General features: G+C 48.3%; 1 protein-coding gene and 1 long non-coding RNA gene across 2 annotated transcripts; one reads left to right on the plus strand and one right to left on the minus strand.

Moving 5' to 3' along the window:
* Positions 1 to 8,350: 8,350 nt before the first annotated feature.
* On the plus strand, positions 8,351 to 11,744 carry LOC135813178 (uncharacterized). The gene is made up of 2 exons (XR_010552991.1): positions 8,351 to 8,806; positions 10,166 to 11,744. It is a non-coding gene; the product is annotated as an uncharacterized LOC135813178 (long non-coding RNA).
* Positions 11,745 to 11,936: 192 nt separating this feature from the next.
* Positions 11,937 to 17,398, minus strand: LOC135813179 (GTP-binding protein REM 1-like). The gene is made up of 4 exons (XM_065326392.1): positions 16,647 to 17,398; positions 15,701 to 15,757; positions 14,946 to 15,019; positions 11,937 to 13,967 (listed from the first exon to the last, which is right to left on the minus strand). The coding sequence occupies exons 1-4, from the start codon at positions 16,807 to 16,809 to the stop codon at positions 12,870 to 12,872; spliced, it is 1,392 nt and encodes a 463-aa protein (XP_065182464.1). The 5' UTR covers positions 16,810 to 17,398; the 3' UTR covers positions 11,937 to 12,869.
* Between the last annotated feature and the right edge of the window lie 383 nt (positions 17,399 to 17,781).

Genomic DNA, 17,781 nt, shown 5'->3' on the forward strand with positions numbered 1-17,781 from the left:
GCTATCGCAGTCGGGATTTATATTCAGCCGGTATAACCCTCTGACTCGGTTTATATCCTCTACGTAATGATATTGTACGATTCTGATTGCGTACGCTCTTGGTGGCCATATTTCATCGTCACGCAGCTCCCCACAAAGTACAAATTGTAGTAAAAGCAATTACGTACTATTACGTATAATAATATGCAGACACATACAACTAGTAGTCACACAAAGTATAATAAGCACACGTACTAGTAGTACATAAGCAAGCTATCTTTATCCTTTTACGCTTGGTCTGATTACCTGCATACTTGACTTACACGGCATGGTCACTTGCACCAGTAACAATGTACATAATTACACACTGCCTTTATCATCAACATCAGTTCCTGTTAACGCGTAACATCTCAGGCTTTGTAGCAGGGAGTAGCACAATACCATTGTACCATTGTGCTACTCCTTGCTTGACACAGACATGCGTCATAGTGACATTTGCGAATAGCTAGCTGTCTCAGCAGTATAAAATTTATTTTATTTTGTGTTTCACTCAGACGACTATAGCATCTGGATTCGGAATAGGCTTACTATCTTGAGACGGGTCAGCCATACGGGTCAGCCATACCTGAAACATGTCGTTCATTGTGACTAAAACTTGCGTCAACATTATCTATTCCCCTAGAAACGGCGTGAATAACTAAAAGTAATACAAATTAAATTAGGAAGAAAAACTCACTCTTACAAGCCGCCCACGTAAATACTGGACACACTGAAGGTACCCGTGCGAAGGCCAGCTGCTACTTGATATCCTTCGTAGGATTCATCCTCATCACTCAGCAAAGACTGATGGATTCCTTCCCTACATCGTCAAAACAAACTTCAAAAAGTACTGCTCGAAAACTTGTCATCTCCCGGTATTGTACTACTCCCTGCTAATGACCTCCCCCACTTGTGTGCAAGCTGACTGGCCAGGCTGGACCCTAATGACCTCCCCCACTTGTGAAGTTGTGTGCAAGCTGACTGGCCAGGCTGGACCCTACAATGACCTCCCCCACTTGTGTGCAAGCTGACTGGCCAGGCTCGACCCTAATGACCTCCCCCACTTGTGTGCAAGCTGACTGGCCAGGCTGGACCCTAATGACCTCCCCCACTTGTGTGCAAGCTGACTGGCCAGGCTGGACCCTAATGACCTCCCCCACTTGTGTGCAAGCTGACTGGCCAGGCGCCGCCGCTGGTTTAGTAAGCTGCATGCTCATGCTCACGGTGGAGTACGGCATCAGTCACGTGATCACCATGGAGTACGGCATCAGTCACGTGATCACCATGGAGTACGGTATCACTCACGTGATCACCATGGAGTACGGTATCAGTCACGTGATCACCATGGAGTACGACATACTCACGTGATCACCATGGAGTACGGCATCAGTGGAGCAAACTGAGGAGTAAACGGTGCACGTAACACCTCGCTCACCTGGCCATACTTTCTCTTCTTGCTTTCTGCTGCTTTCCGAGCCGCGGCTTCCCAAGATGACTGGCGGTAGCTGTCTGCATCAACATCTACGATGCGGTTGTTGAACAATGCCACCCGGCGCGGCTACCCTCCCAGACACGCCTGGCTGACCAATCAGCTTGTAGGGCGGGACGGTTGTTCCGATCATCCTCCGAATCGAGAACAGGCTCAACATGGACACCACCAAACGCTACCTCAGCGAGTCTGGCATCTGAATCGCGGATGTCGTTATGGCCCTTCACCCTTGTGGCAGTCCAACCCATGCTGCTGGGTGAAGCGAGCGCCACAACCATCGCACTCAGCCGAAAGATGCATGGGCTCGCGCCCTTAACTGATGGCGAGCTGGTCCCGGAACTGTACAGAGGGCATGTCATAATCCCCCTGCCGCAAAGGAAGAACGGTGAGCAATCCTGGGGCATTGCCTTTCACCATGCGTGAACATTTTTGGTGTTGTTCAGATTCTATTTTGTATCGCAGACCAAACGGGCAATGATGCATAATATTATGGAAAGTAATCGCTGCTCGATGGGAGGGAGTCCCGCAAAACAAGCTTCTGGCTGATCTGGGCAGACTGCGCATCTCTGTTCTTGCTGGAGTTGAGAGTGACCTGGCGACAATGTGCGTTGTAGTCATTCACGTTAACATCACCCCCACTGCACCAGTCTTGATCACGTCCTGGGGAATAGCAGTACTGCCAGTGACGTCATGGGATCATGTAGCAAATGCTGGGGCAAAGGTGCTCACTGGATCCGGCACGGCCAAGCCACCAAACTTGACAGGAAGGGCGAACAGCTCGTGCTCCCGATCCAGGATCTCTCGGCCAATCACGGACGGGGTAAACACCTGACGGATAACATCGCGCAAAGGTACGTAAGCTTCCTTAAAGCCAGGCGTAACCATGGTAACACGCTGGAGGTAAGTATGCTGACTGGACAGAGACGTATTGAAGGCGCCAGTGTACGCTGCTTAGCCGCGTTGGCCGGGTGGTCCAGGCACTGCAGGCAGTCGACCCACACTTGCACCTTGCGCGCTATGTTATCCTGAACACCACCATGGTCGCCAATGCAGCTGCCAAGGAAGCCACTGGACAGGGTAACCTCCACCTCCAGATCAGAAAACATCTCGTCGGCCTCATCCATGTAGTCAGGCTTCACCAACACGACACTCTTGGTTGGCTCGGCGAAGTACCCGAAAGCCGGGCCTGCCGCCAGCGCAACATCAAACGACTCCCTGACACGCCGCATCGTCCCTCCACATGAAGAATCATGGGCATACCAGTTCTGCCGGTGCTTACTGGGGTTGGCTAGGGTCCTGACAAGTGGTTGCACACCAATAGCATACATGATCATTGCCAAGGGACAGCCTTGCGTGGTTCCCTCACGGCTGAGCAGGACATGGATGGAGTTGGCGCCGGTCCCGAGGAGCACAACGACCGGAAAACCACGTGATAGGATTTAACCAGAAACCGTGACCACCTTGGCCAAAGCACACGACAGATCCATAGGGTGGCAGTTCGACTAACAGAGTTGAAGGCGTTAGCGGAATCAACGAGGGGGAGGCACTCTGTTTCGGGATCATCAAAGACATCCTTCATGGCATGGACTGCGGCTTCGATGCCGGCCTTTTTGCCGCCACATACTAGTAGTTGGATTGCCCGCACAGCTGCTGAACGTCAACACCACTGGCAAGGGCCATCGCCTTAGCCTCGATCCGTTGTCGACATTAATTTTACGAATCCCGATGGGGGGGGGGGGTCTGCTAAACAACTGTTTTGTTAGTACATTGTGCTACCGGCCTGCCTGTCACGTGATCAGCCGTCCAGAGCAGAGCAAGTACATGACATGTAGGTCTCGGCATGTTCGAATGGCAGACGCACCAATGCGGAGGGGACAGCATAATACAGAAAAGGTGAAACGAAAGTTTTAGTATAGAGGGGGGGGGGGGGGAGGGGGCTAATTTTGAGCACAGCGGAGAATAACAAAAACTTGACTTGTATTGTATGTATTGTATTAATTTTATTCATATTTCTCTAGAGCAGTCCCCACAGACTAGGCTCCGGCGGTTTATGCTCGCAAAGCCAAGGAATTTTGCTTTCTTGGATTCTCGCATTATGCTCGCAAAATCCTCATAATATTATGCTTTGGCACGCGGGGATACATAATTTATTCACTTTGTTGTACTTATGGAGCCTCAAAGTTCGGAAAATTGTGCGCTTTTCGTACTTGCAAGGGGCCATAGGTGCAACAAAATGTTACACGAGTATCTCCATACCCGCAAGGTGTCCATGCATACTAGAGATCAACATGAAAAAGAGAATCAGTCAATACTCTTCTATTCATTTGTTGACTTCTTTGTAAAAAGATGTTTTCATTGACAAATTTGTTTGAGTTACCTTTGAAAATTATCATGTTCAACTGTCTTCCTAATCGTAATGTCTAAGTGTATGGAGTCCATCGTGAACCGCAGCCTGTCCAACTTCCTGAAGAAGAATGACATCCTTTCTCACAGGCAGTTTGGCTTTCGCACTGGACTGGGAACCTCTGATCTGCTAATTGCTCTTCAGCATGAGTGGAGCCTTGCAGCTGCCGGTGGAGGCCTCGTCAGGGTCCTCGCAATAGATATTGCCGGGGCCTTCGACAAGGTATCGCACAACGGCGTCCTCCACAAGGCTGAGCGGTGCGGCATAAGCGGCCCCGTCCTTGCCTGGCTCCGGAGTTACCTGACAGGCCGCCACATCCGTGTCGCCATAGGCGGCCAGTCTCCACCGACCCACCGAATCCAATCTGGCGTGCCGCAGGGCAGCATCCTCGACCCCACCCTCTTCCTTCTGTACGTCAACGACGCAAAAGACCACCTGGCTGATGGGGCAAAGCTGGCTGTATACGCCGACGACACAACTCTCTACAAGTGCATCAGTAGTAGTAGTAGAAGTTTATTTAACGTCGCACCACAAACAAGCGATTTCGCCTCCTTTGATACATGTGGACGACAGAAGGGATGAGAGAGGGGGGGGGCAGAAGTACGGAGAGAGGAAGGGTAGAAATAAATAAGCAAATCAAATCAACCTCAGGGCTACACCAAAGCAAAAACGGAATGGGAACATTCATTATACAAAATAGCTCCATACATATTATTGCAAAACACGTTTACTATTCTTCAGTCCGCTATACCACAGAACACACACTAGCCGAACAGCATTTAAACGGAGCCATGATGCGCTTTTAGCAGGGCACAGAACTGAACGAATCACCACCCGACTCAGCCTGGCAGAAGAGACAGCAATCCTCCAGCAGGCATTGGACTCACTGGCAGCATGGGGAAGCAGGTGGAGGATCAAGTTCGAGCCAACAAATCCGCAGGCATTGACCATCAGCCACCACCGCTCGCCAACCCCCCCCCCCCCCCCCCGAACGCAATACGCTTCCAAGGAGCAGTCGTGCCAGAAGTAGAGGAGCTCAAGCTTCTTGGCGTCACTTTCGACAGGCAGCTGGCATTCCGCAGCCATATCCGAAAGCTTGCAGTACGCGGAGCCCAGCGGCTCGGCTTCCTCCGTAAGGCGTCGGCTGTGCTAGACCCAAAGCACCGAGCAATCGTGTACCATGGCTTTGTCCGCTCTGTGTTAGAGTATGGCATGCTGGTGTGGATGAGCGCAGCCCCCAATACCTCCTTGGCTCGCCTCACTGCCATCCAGCGCTAGGAAGTGAGCCTTAAAACCGTTTAGAGTAACTGTGTCAGTGTACGTACGTTACGAAGTCTTGGGTATTATTATTGTGCATCTCTTTGTTGATACTAATATCCAATGGTCGGAGGTGATGGTCTCTGCAGTAACTTAGCTGATGCTGCCTCGGGTGGTCTCTCGTGTCATGTGCCATTAGTGGCATTACAAGAGCATGGTTCCAACGCGTCGCCCTGTGTCAACACTTTGACAGGGGTGGTCTGCAGTACGCCTGTTAGCAATTTGTATTCAATGTTCTCCTGGTGCAAGTGACCCAGGTCATCGTTCAATTCATAAACTAACTAATCACATTACTATTGTACTTGCAGGCGCTCAAAACCAGACGACGCTTTGCTGGAACCATAGCACATACATACATTATTATTTGTTTTTACAACAACAAAATAACACCCTTTGACGGCACAAAGCAGCAAGGCAGCGATGAGACATATGGAATGGCAGGAGTGGGGGAGAGGCAGGGGAATACCTGTATGGAATGACAGGAGTGTGGGAGAGGCAGGGGAATACCTGTATGGAATGGCAGGGGTGGGAGAGAGGCAGGGGCATGCCTGTATGGAATGGCAGGGGTGGGGGAGAGGCAGGGGCATACCTGTATGGAATGGCAGGAGTGGGGGAGAGGCAGGGGCATGCCTGTATGGAATGGCAGGAGTGGGGGAGAGGCAGGGGCATACCTGTATGGAATGGCAGGAGTGTGGGAGAGGCAGGGGCATGCCTGTATGGAATGGCAGGAGTGGGGGAGAGGCAGGGGAATACCTGTATGGAATGGCAGGAGTGTGGGAGAGGCAGGGGAATACCTGTATGGAATGGCAGGAGTGGGGGAGAGGCAGGGGCATGCCTGTATGGAATGGCAGGAGTGGGGGAGAGGCAGGGGCATACCTGTATGGAATGGCAGGAGTGTGGGAGAGGCAGGGGAATACCTGTATGGAATGGCAGGAGTGTGGGAGAGGCAGGGGAATACCTGTATGGAATGGCAGGAGTGGGGGAGAGGCAGGGGCATGCCTGTATGGAATGGCAGGAGTGGGGGAGAGGCAGGGGCATGCCTGTATGGAATGGCAGGAGTGTGGGAGAGGCAGGGGAATACCTGTATGGAATGGCAGGAGTGTGGGAGAGGCAGGGGAATACCTGTATGGAATGGCAGGGGTGGGGGAGAGGCAGGGGAATACCTGTATGGAATGGCAGGAGTGTGGGAGAGGCAGGGGAATACCTGTATGGAATGGCAGGGGTGGGGGAGAGGCAGGGGCATGCCTGTATGGAATGGCAGGGGTGGGGGAGAGGCAGGGGCATGCCTGTATGGAATGGCAGGAGTGCGGGAGAGGCAGGGGCATACCTGTATGGAATGGCAGGGGTGGGGGAGAGGCAGGGGCATGCCTGTATGGAATGGCAGGAGTGGGGGAGAGGCAGGGGCATACATGTACACTCCCTCTACTGCAGGGTACATCCGAGTTTCAGTTGTCTGATGATTGCCTAGCGGCATGAAACTCAGAGTTGCAACCAACCTGAGCGTCCTCCGCTGAGTCTGCTATGTACTAAGCTCTGTCTCTGACATCGAGCACTGTCTGCAGCTCGGAGATCAACGGATTAGGATTTATACTCTCCCTCTATGACTGTATATCCCTATGATTGTATACAATCATGTTCGTAGATGCACAGGTGCAAGTGTATGATGTTATGGCACGAGGAGATCACCCGTGTGTATTCCGACTTTGCCGGAGGGTACCCGGTGATGATAATGATATCGTCATAATGACGTAATGTATTCACTCGGGCAATGTATTACTTCTAAGTACTTGTACAGAATGCTTATTGTCATCTACAAGTTACAAGTGAGCAATACTTTTAACAATTACTGTGGGCCTGTGTGTGTCTGTGTGTTTGGTGTGTGTATGCCCGTGCGTGGGTGTCCATGTGTGTAAGAGTACTTCGAAGTACATGTGCGTCTGTACGCGTGCGTTTGCGTTTTGCTTTTGTGTATGCACGCGTGTGTGACGTTCATCACATGCAGGGAGCTAACTGTGCATGTGCATGATGCGGTTAATACCTATCGTGTCGTCGTGTACTATGTACATACTTAAGGTGGCAATCGGTAAAACACCGATGTAGCCATCCTCACCAACGATCTTGCCTGTCCACGGATCAACACTCAACAATACTACCACAGCATTGTTCTCACATCTAGAAAGTGCCACATGCGACGTCGAATCAACCGCTACCTAGCGGAAAGTGTGTGACATGTTGCAATGATGAAATACGTACAGCACACCGGCCAGCCATCGTTCCAGCAGCTGGATCTTGACCCGCACACATTATGTGTCGTGTATGCCATAGCGTCAGAATCTTGCCAAGTGCTTTGGTGTCAGGCAAGCATTGTATCTTGCCCTAGGTGGTGTGTATGTACGTAGCCATGGCTGGAGATTGTATGGACACAGGCAATTTTGTCACGTGACTGGAACACTGCAGTCATGTTATTGAAGCATCTACTAGACACAATCTGCAAATACAATGTACTGCTACAAATTATACCTGGGACTGAGAGTGATTTGGCTGCTATTTCCATCTACAACAGATAACGACGACACCATCATACACTTACACATCACCATAGCAATGAAGACGCTAAACAACGTACATGATTGTACAGGCTTAACTATTTACTTGGACGGTGGATACCCTAGAAATGGGTAAGATGGGGGTTCAGGTACCTAACTTGACGCGTACCATGCTGCAAGCGCTGACACGAGATGGTATGGGAGTTGGAAGGGTTCAACGGAGCCGGTTAGACATGTCCTGACAATGAAAACTCCTTGTGTCAGAAGAGTCGAGAGAGAAGTTTAGCGCGCCAGTAGAGCCACAAAAACCTCGCCAGGCATGCAGGTTGCTACTACCAAACATTGTTCCACCATACACTCGTACAACGCACACAGGCACTATGCGACCGGCCAGCACTTAAACAAGGAACAAGATGTGTCGCAACTTTCGGTTCCAGTTTCTCTGGTGTGTGAGCCGCAGCAGCAGCATGAGCGTCAGCGTCAGCGACAACAGTAGCATCAGCAACAGCAGTATCATCATCATCAGCAGCAGCAGTATCAGCAGCAGCAGCAGTATCATCATCGGCAGTAGCAGCAGCTCCGTTATTTGCAGTGGCCAGTGCGAGGTTGTGTATGAATGGGGTACTTGGTATTCAGTGCGACTTTCTCGTCAGCCAGTGCTAGTGTAGTTCTCGTCAGCCAGTAGTCATACCTGAAGTAGGCAAAATAGAAATAGCCGGGGGCACCTTTGGATGGGAATATCGTCACTGCACTGCAAATGGATCAGGTCGCCGCGGTGACGATAATGGCACCCTATAAAAAGGCGTTGTCCACGACATCAAGTTGAAGACTAGTTTTTGCTGAATCTCCAGTTGAATTCTTATAATAGGCTTTGGGCGCGACAATTGGATCTACTGCTAATGCATCGGATCAGGACAGCCACATCGGACACAAGAAAAAGAAGAGGAAACGTGGAGAGGTGCCCTTGAGGAGGAGGTAGAGCGGCTTGAAGCACATTAGCAGATTGAAAAGTCAGTGCAGCGCATCTTCAAGGTATGTATGTGATGAACGTGTTATGTCTTGTTACGATTTCAATCTTCTGATTCTGCTGCAATGACTGTAATAGGTAGGTGCTACATTGAATAAATTATCATCTTTATCAAAATTTTGAAGGACGCTTCACGCAGCTTCATTGCACTTGAATAATTTGCAGGCAACCTGCCTACACTCAAGAGAGCACTGCATTTCACACAAATCCATTAGAAGTATCGTTTCAACGTTTCGGTCTTCCGATTCCTGATGATGGTCATGAAGACCGAAACGTTGAAACGATACTTCTAATGGATTTGTGTGAAATGCAGTGCTCTCTTGTGTGTAGGCAGGTTGCCTGCAAAGTATCATCATTGTTATTGCGCTATTGGCCAGCACGAGAGATACAATACATATATTGGCGGTCTCTAGTGAGGCCATGACTCAGTACTGGATAGCAGTCAGTTGCAAGTTCGGTGACAGTTCAAGTGTTGATCTCGGACAATGCAAGGAATGAGATGCAGCTATCACAGAATATGACCAAGTTCAGCGGCATCGGAGATGGGAGCGAGAGCATAATTATGCTAGATTCGATGAGAGAAGAGATAAAGGGTAGGAGGGGTGCTGATAAACTTCTGAACTGATCTAATGCGTCGGGATAGACCATTGAATAGTTTCATGGAGCAAAGATGTGGTAAGAAGGAATAGCTTTTTTCCGCATTTTAACCCGTATATAACCCTACGTCATTCCCAGGTGTAGATAAATGCATGTGGAAACATGTAGGAATAGAATTCCTGGCAAACCTCTAGAGAGAACACCTTTTACGTCTTTCTCTCTGCTCCGTTTTGCTCTCCTCTTTTCGTTCGTCCCTCAAGGCCTCATGACATGTTGTGCTTTGTACGGTCAGGCCAACGTGGCAACGAGCTGACATCAATATTCCTAAGTCTTTAGTCGCAGTGTGCAGAAGGTACAGAGCGCATGCTGCATTGCTGGTAAACTCTGATTTCATGTACACGTGACCTCGGCTCAATGGCGATACGATACCGACAATCTACACCATGACGTCATTGTACTGTTGCAGATGTACAGTCTACACCATGACGTCATTGTACTGTTGCACATGAATAGACAATACAATACACTGTGTCGTGTGACTCGTGTCGGTTTCCTTTCTCCTTCTCTTTCAACCGCCAGTGCACAACAAGTATCGATGTCTTGTCAGCTCTTTAGCACAGGGTCTATCAGTGTTTATATTCTCCCCAGGGTAAGGAAGAATCTCACCAATATTATCATTCCTCGTTCTCATTTAATCCATTTATGGAATGGTATATCAGTGACGCTTGTTAGTCAATTCTGAATCTTTGATCTCTCATCCAATGCAGCCACGACTGTCAAACGAGAATCGGAAACTAGCAATTTCCAGGGGATCGTTCAGGGAACATGGAGCACGCACTACTATCACTACTCAGAGCATTCTGTCTACACTGTCTACTCTGTCTACACTGTCTACTGCTGTACACATCCTGTGTGAGCTCTGCACCGTCATCTCCATCTGACTATGCCTCAGACGTCACTGATGCACGAGGCGCATACGAGGGACCTCAGTTGGAGCTACCGAGTGCCGTTCTACGCAAAGCGCGTTCGGCGGTGCCACACGAAGTATTAGACGTGGCCCGCGGTCCAATCATCGACAAGTATGTACAGCCGGAAAGCCCTCTTGTTGATGCAGGTGAGCGAAACTTACGTTATGAGCTTCGGCCAGCGCATAGAGGACCAGTATTCCAGCCAAACCGACCGGTTTTGCCATCGTCGCAGTCGGGTGCCTCGGGCATCACCCACACACAACGCTCTCTACCACATAACATGAGATGTCAACCGCGAAATGTTACCCGTCTCATACGCTATCGAGGTGAGGGTCTGGTATGCGTGGGTAACGCCACATTCGGTGTGTGTGACGGGTACTGCAAGACGACTGCGCGCACGAAGATCAAGAACGACTACCCGTTCGTGAAAACCATTCACCGCTCATGTCACTTGTACGAAGCAACTGCAGCAATGGCCAGACTAGTGTGTAGGTATGGTCCCGGGCAGTCACGTGGTCCCGGGCAGTCACGTGGACGCACACTGATCACACCTAACGCTACCGCAGAGAAAACCATACCCATTCTACACGCTACCAGGTGTGTGTGTAAGCAATGCGTGGAAAGCCTGGATGTGGTGCAAACCTAGGGATTATGCTAGCCAGTCCTCTGACGTCAGCTCTTCTATGCGAATTCACGTCTCCGAACTCACCTTTCCGAATTTGCCCCTCCAGAGTGGAGTTACGGAACCCTGACGTCATGACCTAAACCATTGGTTACAAGGTGTCATGACATGAGCATCATTCTGTGCATTCACAACGTCACAAGCAAAGCGCATTCAATGGAAATCTGCTTCTAAAATTACATTATGATACTCGTGCGACTCGGGTGAATGTTTCATGCTATTGGTCATATTCAGCTACTTGTTGATGCTCAGATACGAAATGATCCGGTTTACTGTAGCAAGCCTCTTTTGATCAGGCTTACTTTGTAATTCTACGCATTGGTTCGAGACCACAAAGCGCACACACTCCCATATGAGGCTCACTGACAATGATTTCCTCGTTGAACTCAAATTCAAAACTGATTCCGAATACAATTGAATAGATTGCACCAGTTTAGTACCTATTCATCACGAAGCTGCATAAAGATGAATTATTCATGTATGTGATTTACTCTATCTGTGACCGGGATTGATTTCTGTGATTCACTCTTCGCTCAGTAATACACCAGTTCACTTCAGCACCACATGCGAGACTTCCTAAAACTTCTGGCTGTGTTTCTCAACACTGTACATCTTTGTACATGTAGCTGGCTGTAACGCGAATAATAATGTGAACTATACTTCACAACGTTTCGTCAGAATTCCCAAACTCCATTGTAGCGTATTCCTTGCACTTGAAAACACCGCCATTCCGGCAACAGGCTCTCAGCCGGATGCCCTGATGATGCCCAATGGGCGAAATATTGGCAAAGTTATTTATTTGGTGCAGCTGAGAGCCTGTTGCCGGAATGGCGGTGTTTTCAAGTGCAACTATACTTCACTACGTGACAATACAATGACGTACTTCAGTAGGGGGTATCTGAGAATTCAAAAGAAATCTGAGAACTCAGTGACTTGTTCCTATGACACTGACATAGCGTATTGATAATGTAATTCTGATTTTCACCGAATCCAATCAATATCCGCGAGACTACTAGACAACTGGTTTGTGGTCTCGGTGATGTGGCAGTCTAGAGATCAAACAGAGCGATATCACTGACTGAGTAATGTTGTACTGGGGATACACTGAAGCAAAGTTAACGTTCAAGAATGAGAGGCACCAATCCCAGAGCGTGCGCGTATGTGTATATGTGCGCGCGTACGTGTTCACGCGTGTGCTTGCATGTGTGAGTCCTCAGTCTGTCGCTGGATACCATTATGATATTACATGACATTGTGTAACATTGCGTAAGAGATATCTGTACGTACATGCATGTACATGTAGAGGAATAAACCAATACCCTAGCTATGGAAAGATAGCAGTCACTGGAATACTTCATCAATACTCAGTACACGCAAGACGATAAGCTACCAACACCCTTGACGTCTTGCAAGCAGAAGGCCATGACATGCACTTTGTGACACTTGGGAGTGTATCAATTGCCCTTGCTGAATACTGGACAGTCTTCAGCCCTCTAATCTGGCAGAAAACTTGTAATGGCAGTGCATCACTCCTCGGGAGTGGATATTGCTTGAGTGGTCACGTGGTCGCGGTAGTTCCTCAATATTATCATGTCCACTGGCACCTCCAGACACGGCTGGGTTACAATGATTTGGAAATGTGAACGCCTGAATGGCAGTCGTTACTGTGTGAACATTGCAATCACGTGACATTGTACATGTATTATTGTGAAACGCCTCTTGTACGTACGGGCAAAGCAAATGTGCTTACACAGTAATTATGACACAAAATCTCAATACAAAAATGAACGAAACGCCAAGCATCTGAAGAAAAAGACTTATTCAAACATCAGCCTGTAGTGTGAAGCGGTACTGTCCATCCCCAGCTACTCTCGCTACCTTTCGCACCACACCATAACCGTCAGTACTGCCCGGCCCCTGCGCTGCTTGGCCTGGTTCTGACGGTACCAGCTGCTCTCTGCGCGGATGCTGGTGCAGATTCTGTTGATTACATTGCTGTGATTGTAATGCACGGATGCTGATGTCTTGGCAACCACTTACACTGGACCCTGTTTCTATGGAAACACGCGGACTATTGAATGGCGATGGTCTAGGTGATGTTCGTGGAGACGGCCTGGGTGATGAACGTGGGGATGGTCGTGGTGACGTCATAGGTGAAGGACGAGGAGAAGTCCTAGGTGACGGTCGAGGAGTGGATCTTGGTGAAGGTGACGGCGAGGAGCGTGGTGTGAGGCTCTTCAGAGCGTTCAAGCTCGTGCGAATGAAATTCGTCAGGGAGTTGCCTTCGGTTCCCCTGGTGACAGCGACCGCGTGTGTGTTGTTATAGTAGCTCTCAGCGTACTGTCTCGAGGCTAGTTCATCGAAAGAGCTGGATTTCGGCAAGCTACCAGTGGTTTGTCTTGCGCCTGTTGTTGGTGATATCATTGTATATCTTCTACCTGCCGCCGCTGCTGCTGCTGCTGCTGCTGAAGCTGCTGCTGCTGCCGTCCCAGCCTGTGTGTGTTTCGGGTCCAGCGAAGCAGACCTTTCCGATTTCCAGGTCGTTGCAGTTGTTGGCTGTTTGTCCATGCGGCAGCTTCGCATGTGCATGACTAACTCGGCAAATACCTCGCTGACACCATGATGTCCTGCGAGTGCGGAAACTTCACGGAACGAATGACAGCCGGTCTGCTGCGCCAAGAGCTCTCCTTCTCTTGTGCTCACCTGGCGACCATTCATGGAATCTGCTTTGTTGCCAACCAACACGACCGGAATCTCCGAAGAGTCGTCTTGACGGTGCTGAGTTTGCCACCGGTCAATGGATTTCTTCATGTCGGCTGCTCGTCGAAAGCTCGCCCTATCGGCCACGCTGTAGACCAGAAGAACACCACTTGCATCGCAGCTGTCTTCCAGGATAGCAGGTGAATCCGCCACTGTATCCTGCAAGCACCAGAGCAAGCATCAAGCACCAGACTGAGACATGTCACGTACTGCACGTGAGTGTGTGATGGTATTGCTAACACTATGACTGGTGGTATGAGTGTGAGTATGAAGGGTTGCTTGAACTCAAACCTGTATGCATAATTCATAACTTTGAGGTAAGGGAAATGGAAATGGGGAACATCTGAAGAGAAAATCGACGTTGGTCCCAGGATTCGAATGACGGAGATTCGTTAGGTTTGCCTGGGGTAAGGTTGGGATGTCACTTAGGCTACTGTCATATCGCTAAGAATGATAAGGACTCGCAACATACATGTACTTGAAAGTACAAAGAACATCGGAAATCATATCAAATCCTCAACCTTTTGATCTACCATACTTATCAGGAGTATCGTAATTAGCCCATACAAAAGATACCTTTCACTCTCTACATCATACATCATACATTAGGCCTATCATACATCATACATCATTCATCTTACTTCAGTACATGTGTTAGTCCTTGAGTAGATTAAGGTAAGGTGTCTCTCCTCAGACCGGGACGGAAATACAAGAGAATTTATTGAAAATGAGTGCATCATTAGACCCCGAATTCATTTCTCCAGGAGCCTATTCCATACTTGAACACCCTGTAAGAGGAGCTTAGCATCACTCTGTTGGGTATGCCCACGTACCATAATAATATACATATACATGTACACTTCAATGGACTTTTCTTAACAATGGACATACTCTCTTAGAGTACAGGTGGATAATCGTGACGTATAAAATGACGTATAAAATGACGTATAAAATGGACGCGCTACTTAGGGAATCCTCTGAGTGGTGATCTGAGTTGGTGTCTAGATAAATAATTGTATGTTCGTAAAAATCACATGAGCTAATTGTTTAGTAACTGGTGGTATTAGTGGACATTATAGCATAACTTGTAGTTTATTGGTCCTTTTTTCTTAAATGTTCGTAAATCTTGCTTCTTACGTTGGAGACAACATCCCAGATTCCAAGCTTTGTCGCGTGATCACCGACATGCACGTCCTTGTGGTACAAGAGATCTGTACCACATACACATACACGTACATGTGCGTAAACACACACGCAAGCACACAAGTCATATACTTGTAGATACATTCATACACGCGCATGCACACACACACATACACACACGCATGCACACACATGCACACATACACACACACACACACACACAAACACATACACACATATGCATCCGTGACAGCAGTATACACACTACTGTTGCCGTAGATCACTACAGTACACATACAGTATACATGTATGTGTACTGTAGTGTAGTGTATGGTGAAAATGATCCATGAACACTGGCCAGAAACTCTATGAACTGTTCTTAGACAAATCAGTACTCATTTACCTCCCCCCCCCTCTCTCTCCCCCCCCCCCCCTCACACACCTCGATTGCTGCATTTCGGACACTCTATTGCAGCACACATGCTGAATATTGCTCCACTTCATTGCAACCAATTCTGGGCTGATGAAGATACTGGCCAGTACTCCACTATTCGTTAACCATTCTGTGAAATAGCGTTAGCAGTGTGACTGAGTGTGACTGAATGCTGTCAAGTGTGGCCATCAACCTACATGTATTTTCTCAACATTGTCATGTACATGTACATGTGTATGCAAGAAGGGTGAGGAGCAGCATTCGGATTTTCACAGTAAACAAGGCCTACAATCAACATAGAAACATAGAAACGTACCACCTGACGAGTCGTAATCGTGTATGAATTTGTGCGTCATCAGCTGAACAACGAGAGCTGCAGGTTGAAGCGGAAGCACATGGCAGCTGAAGAATCACGAAACGTTTTTCGCCCATCATTACATACAATGTTCGTGAACACAGGGCAGAACAACAGAGCAAACCGCAGCAGACCAAAAATCCTTCTCGTGACTCCGAGTTTCGTGTTTCAAAAAAACACTCACTTTGCAGCAAAGACTACAGACACTTTTTCAATGTTCGTGTAAGTACATTATGCCTGTTTAGAGCATGATACTACTAATATAGAATCCCGTGGAACACGTACAATCACGTAAAATCATGTACAATCCCGTGGAACACGTACAAATTACTTCATGTACATGTAGATCGTGTATGTTATTACCGGTATTGTTATTGCAGGCATTCAAAAGCAGATTTCATTGAAATTTCTCTGACATTCATCTCGTGTTTTAGCAGTAAGTGCAGAACAGTATCTTCCTGCAGAATGTGATTGCTATGGTCAAGACCGGGCAGAATCAATTATGGATATTCATGTACAACGTGGATATTCATGTAGATATTCCACTACTCATCCAGTTCACAAGTTTGAGGGAGTTGAAAATGGGAAAACGTTTGAATAAAATTGACTATAACCACCAGTACATGTACTTGGAGCAGGGACCAGTCCATTGTGACCTTGTTAGTACTGCCGTGGCCGTGCTAGACCCCGATGGAAGCCATTGCTTATCATGATCATACATGCTTGTGTGAAAAAGCCTCTTATATGCGCATCCACAGAACACGACATCACTGGCATGGCACAACAACTAACGAAAAAGCAAAGCAATTCGTTTAAAGAAATTGAAACATGACAATCTGCACACAATTACAGCTCCATTCATGATAATCTCAGTTATCATGGTTATCAGTGGTCATCGTAGCCTTACCTGACTTTCCCACGGATTTATCTCCCAGAACGATGACGTCATGGCTTGATTCCTTTCGTTTTCTGCGGGCTATTGCTCTGCTGTCCTCGCCACCAGCAGACACCATACTTGGGGACGGGGCAAGCATAGGCGTGGGAGATAGCTTGCTGGATCGCTGCAGCATGTTGCTACACGGCTTCGTCAGGTGGATTTCGACGAACCTTTGGCTGCACTATGACGAGAAAGATAGTAATGGTCGCAAACTTTCCTTGACTTTAAAACTATGGCGAGATGGCGAGATGGATGGTCTCAGATTGTCTTTGGCTGCACTGTGGCGAGAATGAATGTTGTTGGGTGCTCTGCGGCGGGAAGGAATGTTCCAGAGCGTCCTTGACTCGATCACTCACAACACTACGAAACATTCGATTCGAAGACACGACACGACGCCCGGTTAGCTCAAAGACAATGGTGTTAGCTGAGACGAATCATAATGGCTAGTTGTTTATACATGTATCGCTACGACCACTGGGTCAATGCACTGCAGTCTCCAGATCACCACCACCACTACTACTACATGTACTAGCAAGTTACTAGCAAGTTATTAGGAAGTACTATAGTAGTGGTACTTTACAAGCACAAACACAAGTACAGCACATCATAGTCACTATCTATATCGTATATCGGGAACTAGTAACACACGTGATGTATCTGTGACCATCACTGAAAATAGCTCAAACCAAACACTCTCCCTCCCTCTCTCTCTCTCTCCCCAGTTCCTTTCTGATTTGTCGCGGCTCGGCTGTGATCTCACACATCGTGTATTGTCATACGCACATCAACATGTATTTACGTGGCTTGGGTGAAGTGAACTGATGTCGCCACTACATGCGCGTGGCTCTCATCGATCGTGTCATTCCTCAGAACACTGGTGATATGCGTGTACACTGATGTTAGCTGTGCGTGCATGAACAAGTATTCCCTCGCAATCTCCAGCAGTCGTAGGTGGAATGACAACACACAGCACACGAGTGAACAGTGCATGTGGATATCGGATGGGTACACCTTTACAGGATATTTGCCATGAACAAGCCAGCAGAGCAGTGATGGGAAGCCATTCACAATATGCCTCTCATCACCGTGCCAAGATGAACGAGAA

Source organism: Sycon ciliatum, chromosome 3 (genome assembly GCF_964019385.1).
Source record: "Sycon ciliatum chromosome 3, ocSycCili1.1, whole genome shotgun sequence".
Classification (NCBI taxonomy): domain Eukaryota; kingdom Metazoa; phylum Porifera; class Calcarea; order Leucosolenida; family Sycettidae; genus Sycon; species Sycon ciliatum.

What these genes read in the sequence shown, in the direction of transcription:
- LOC135813179 (XM_065326392.1), bottom strand. Translation starts at nt 16,809, where the DNA reads ATGCTGCAGCGATCCAGCAAGCTATCTCCCACGCCTATGCTTGCCCCG. An exon ending in TAAATCCGTGGGAAAGTCAG is followed by an intron (nt 15,758 to 16,646) that starts GTAAGGCTACGA and finishes TTCAACCTGCAG; the next exon opens with CTCTCGTTGTTCAGCTGATG. An exon ending in TCTGGGATGTTGTCTCCAAC is followed by an intron (nt 13,968 to 14,945) that starts GTAAGAAGCAAG and finishes TGGTGCTTGCAG; the next exon opens with GATACAGTGGCGGATTCACC.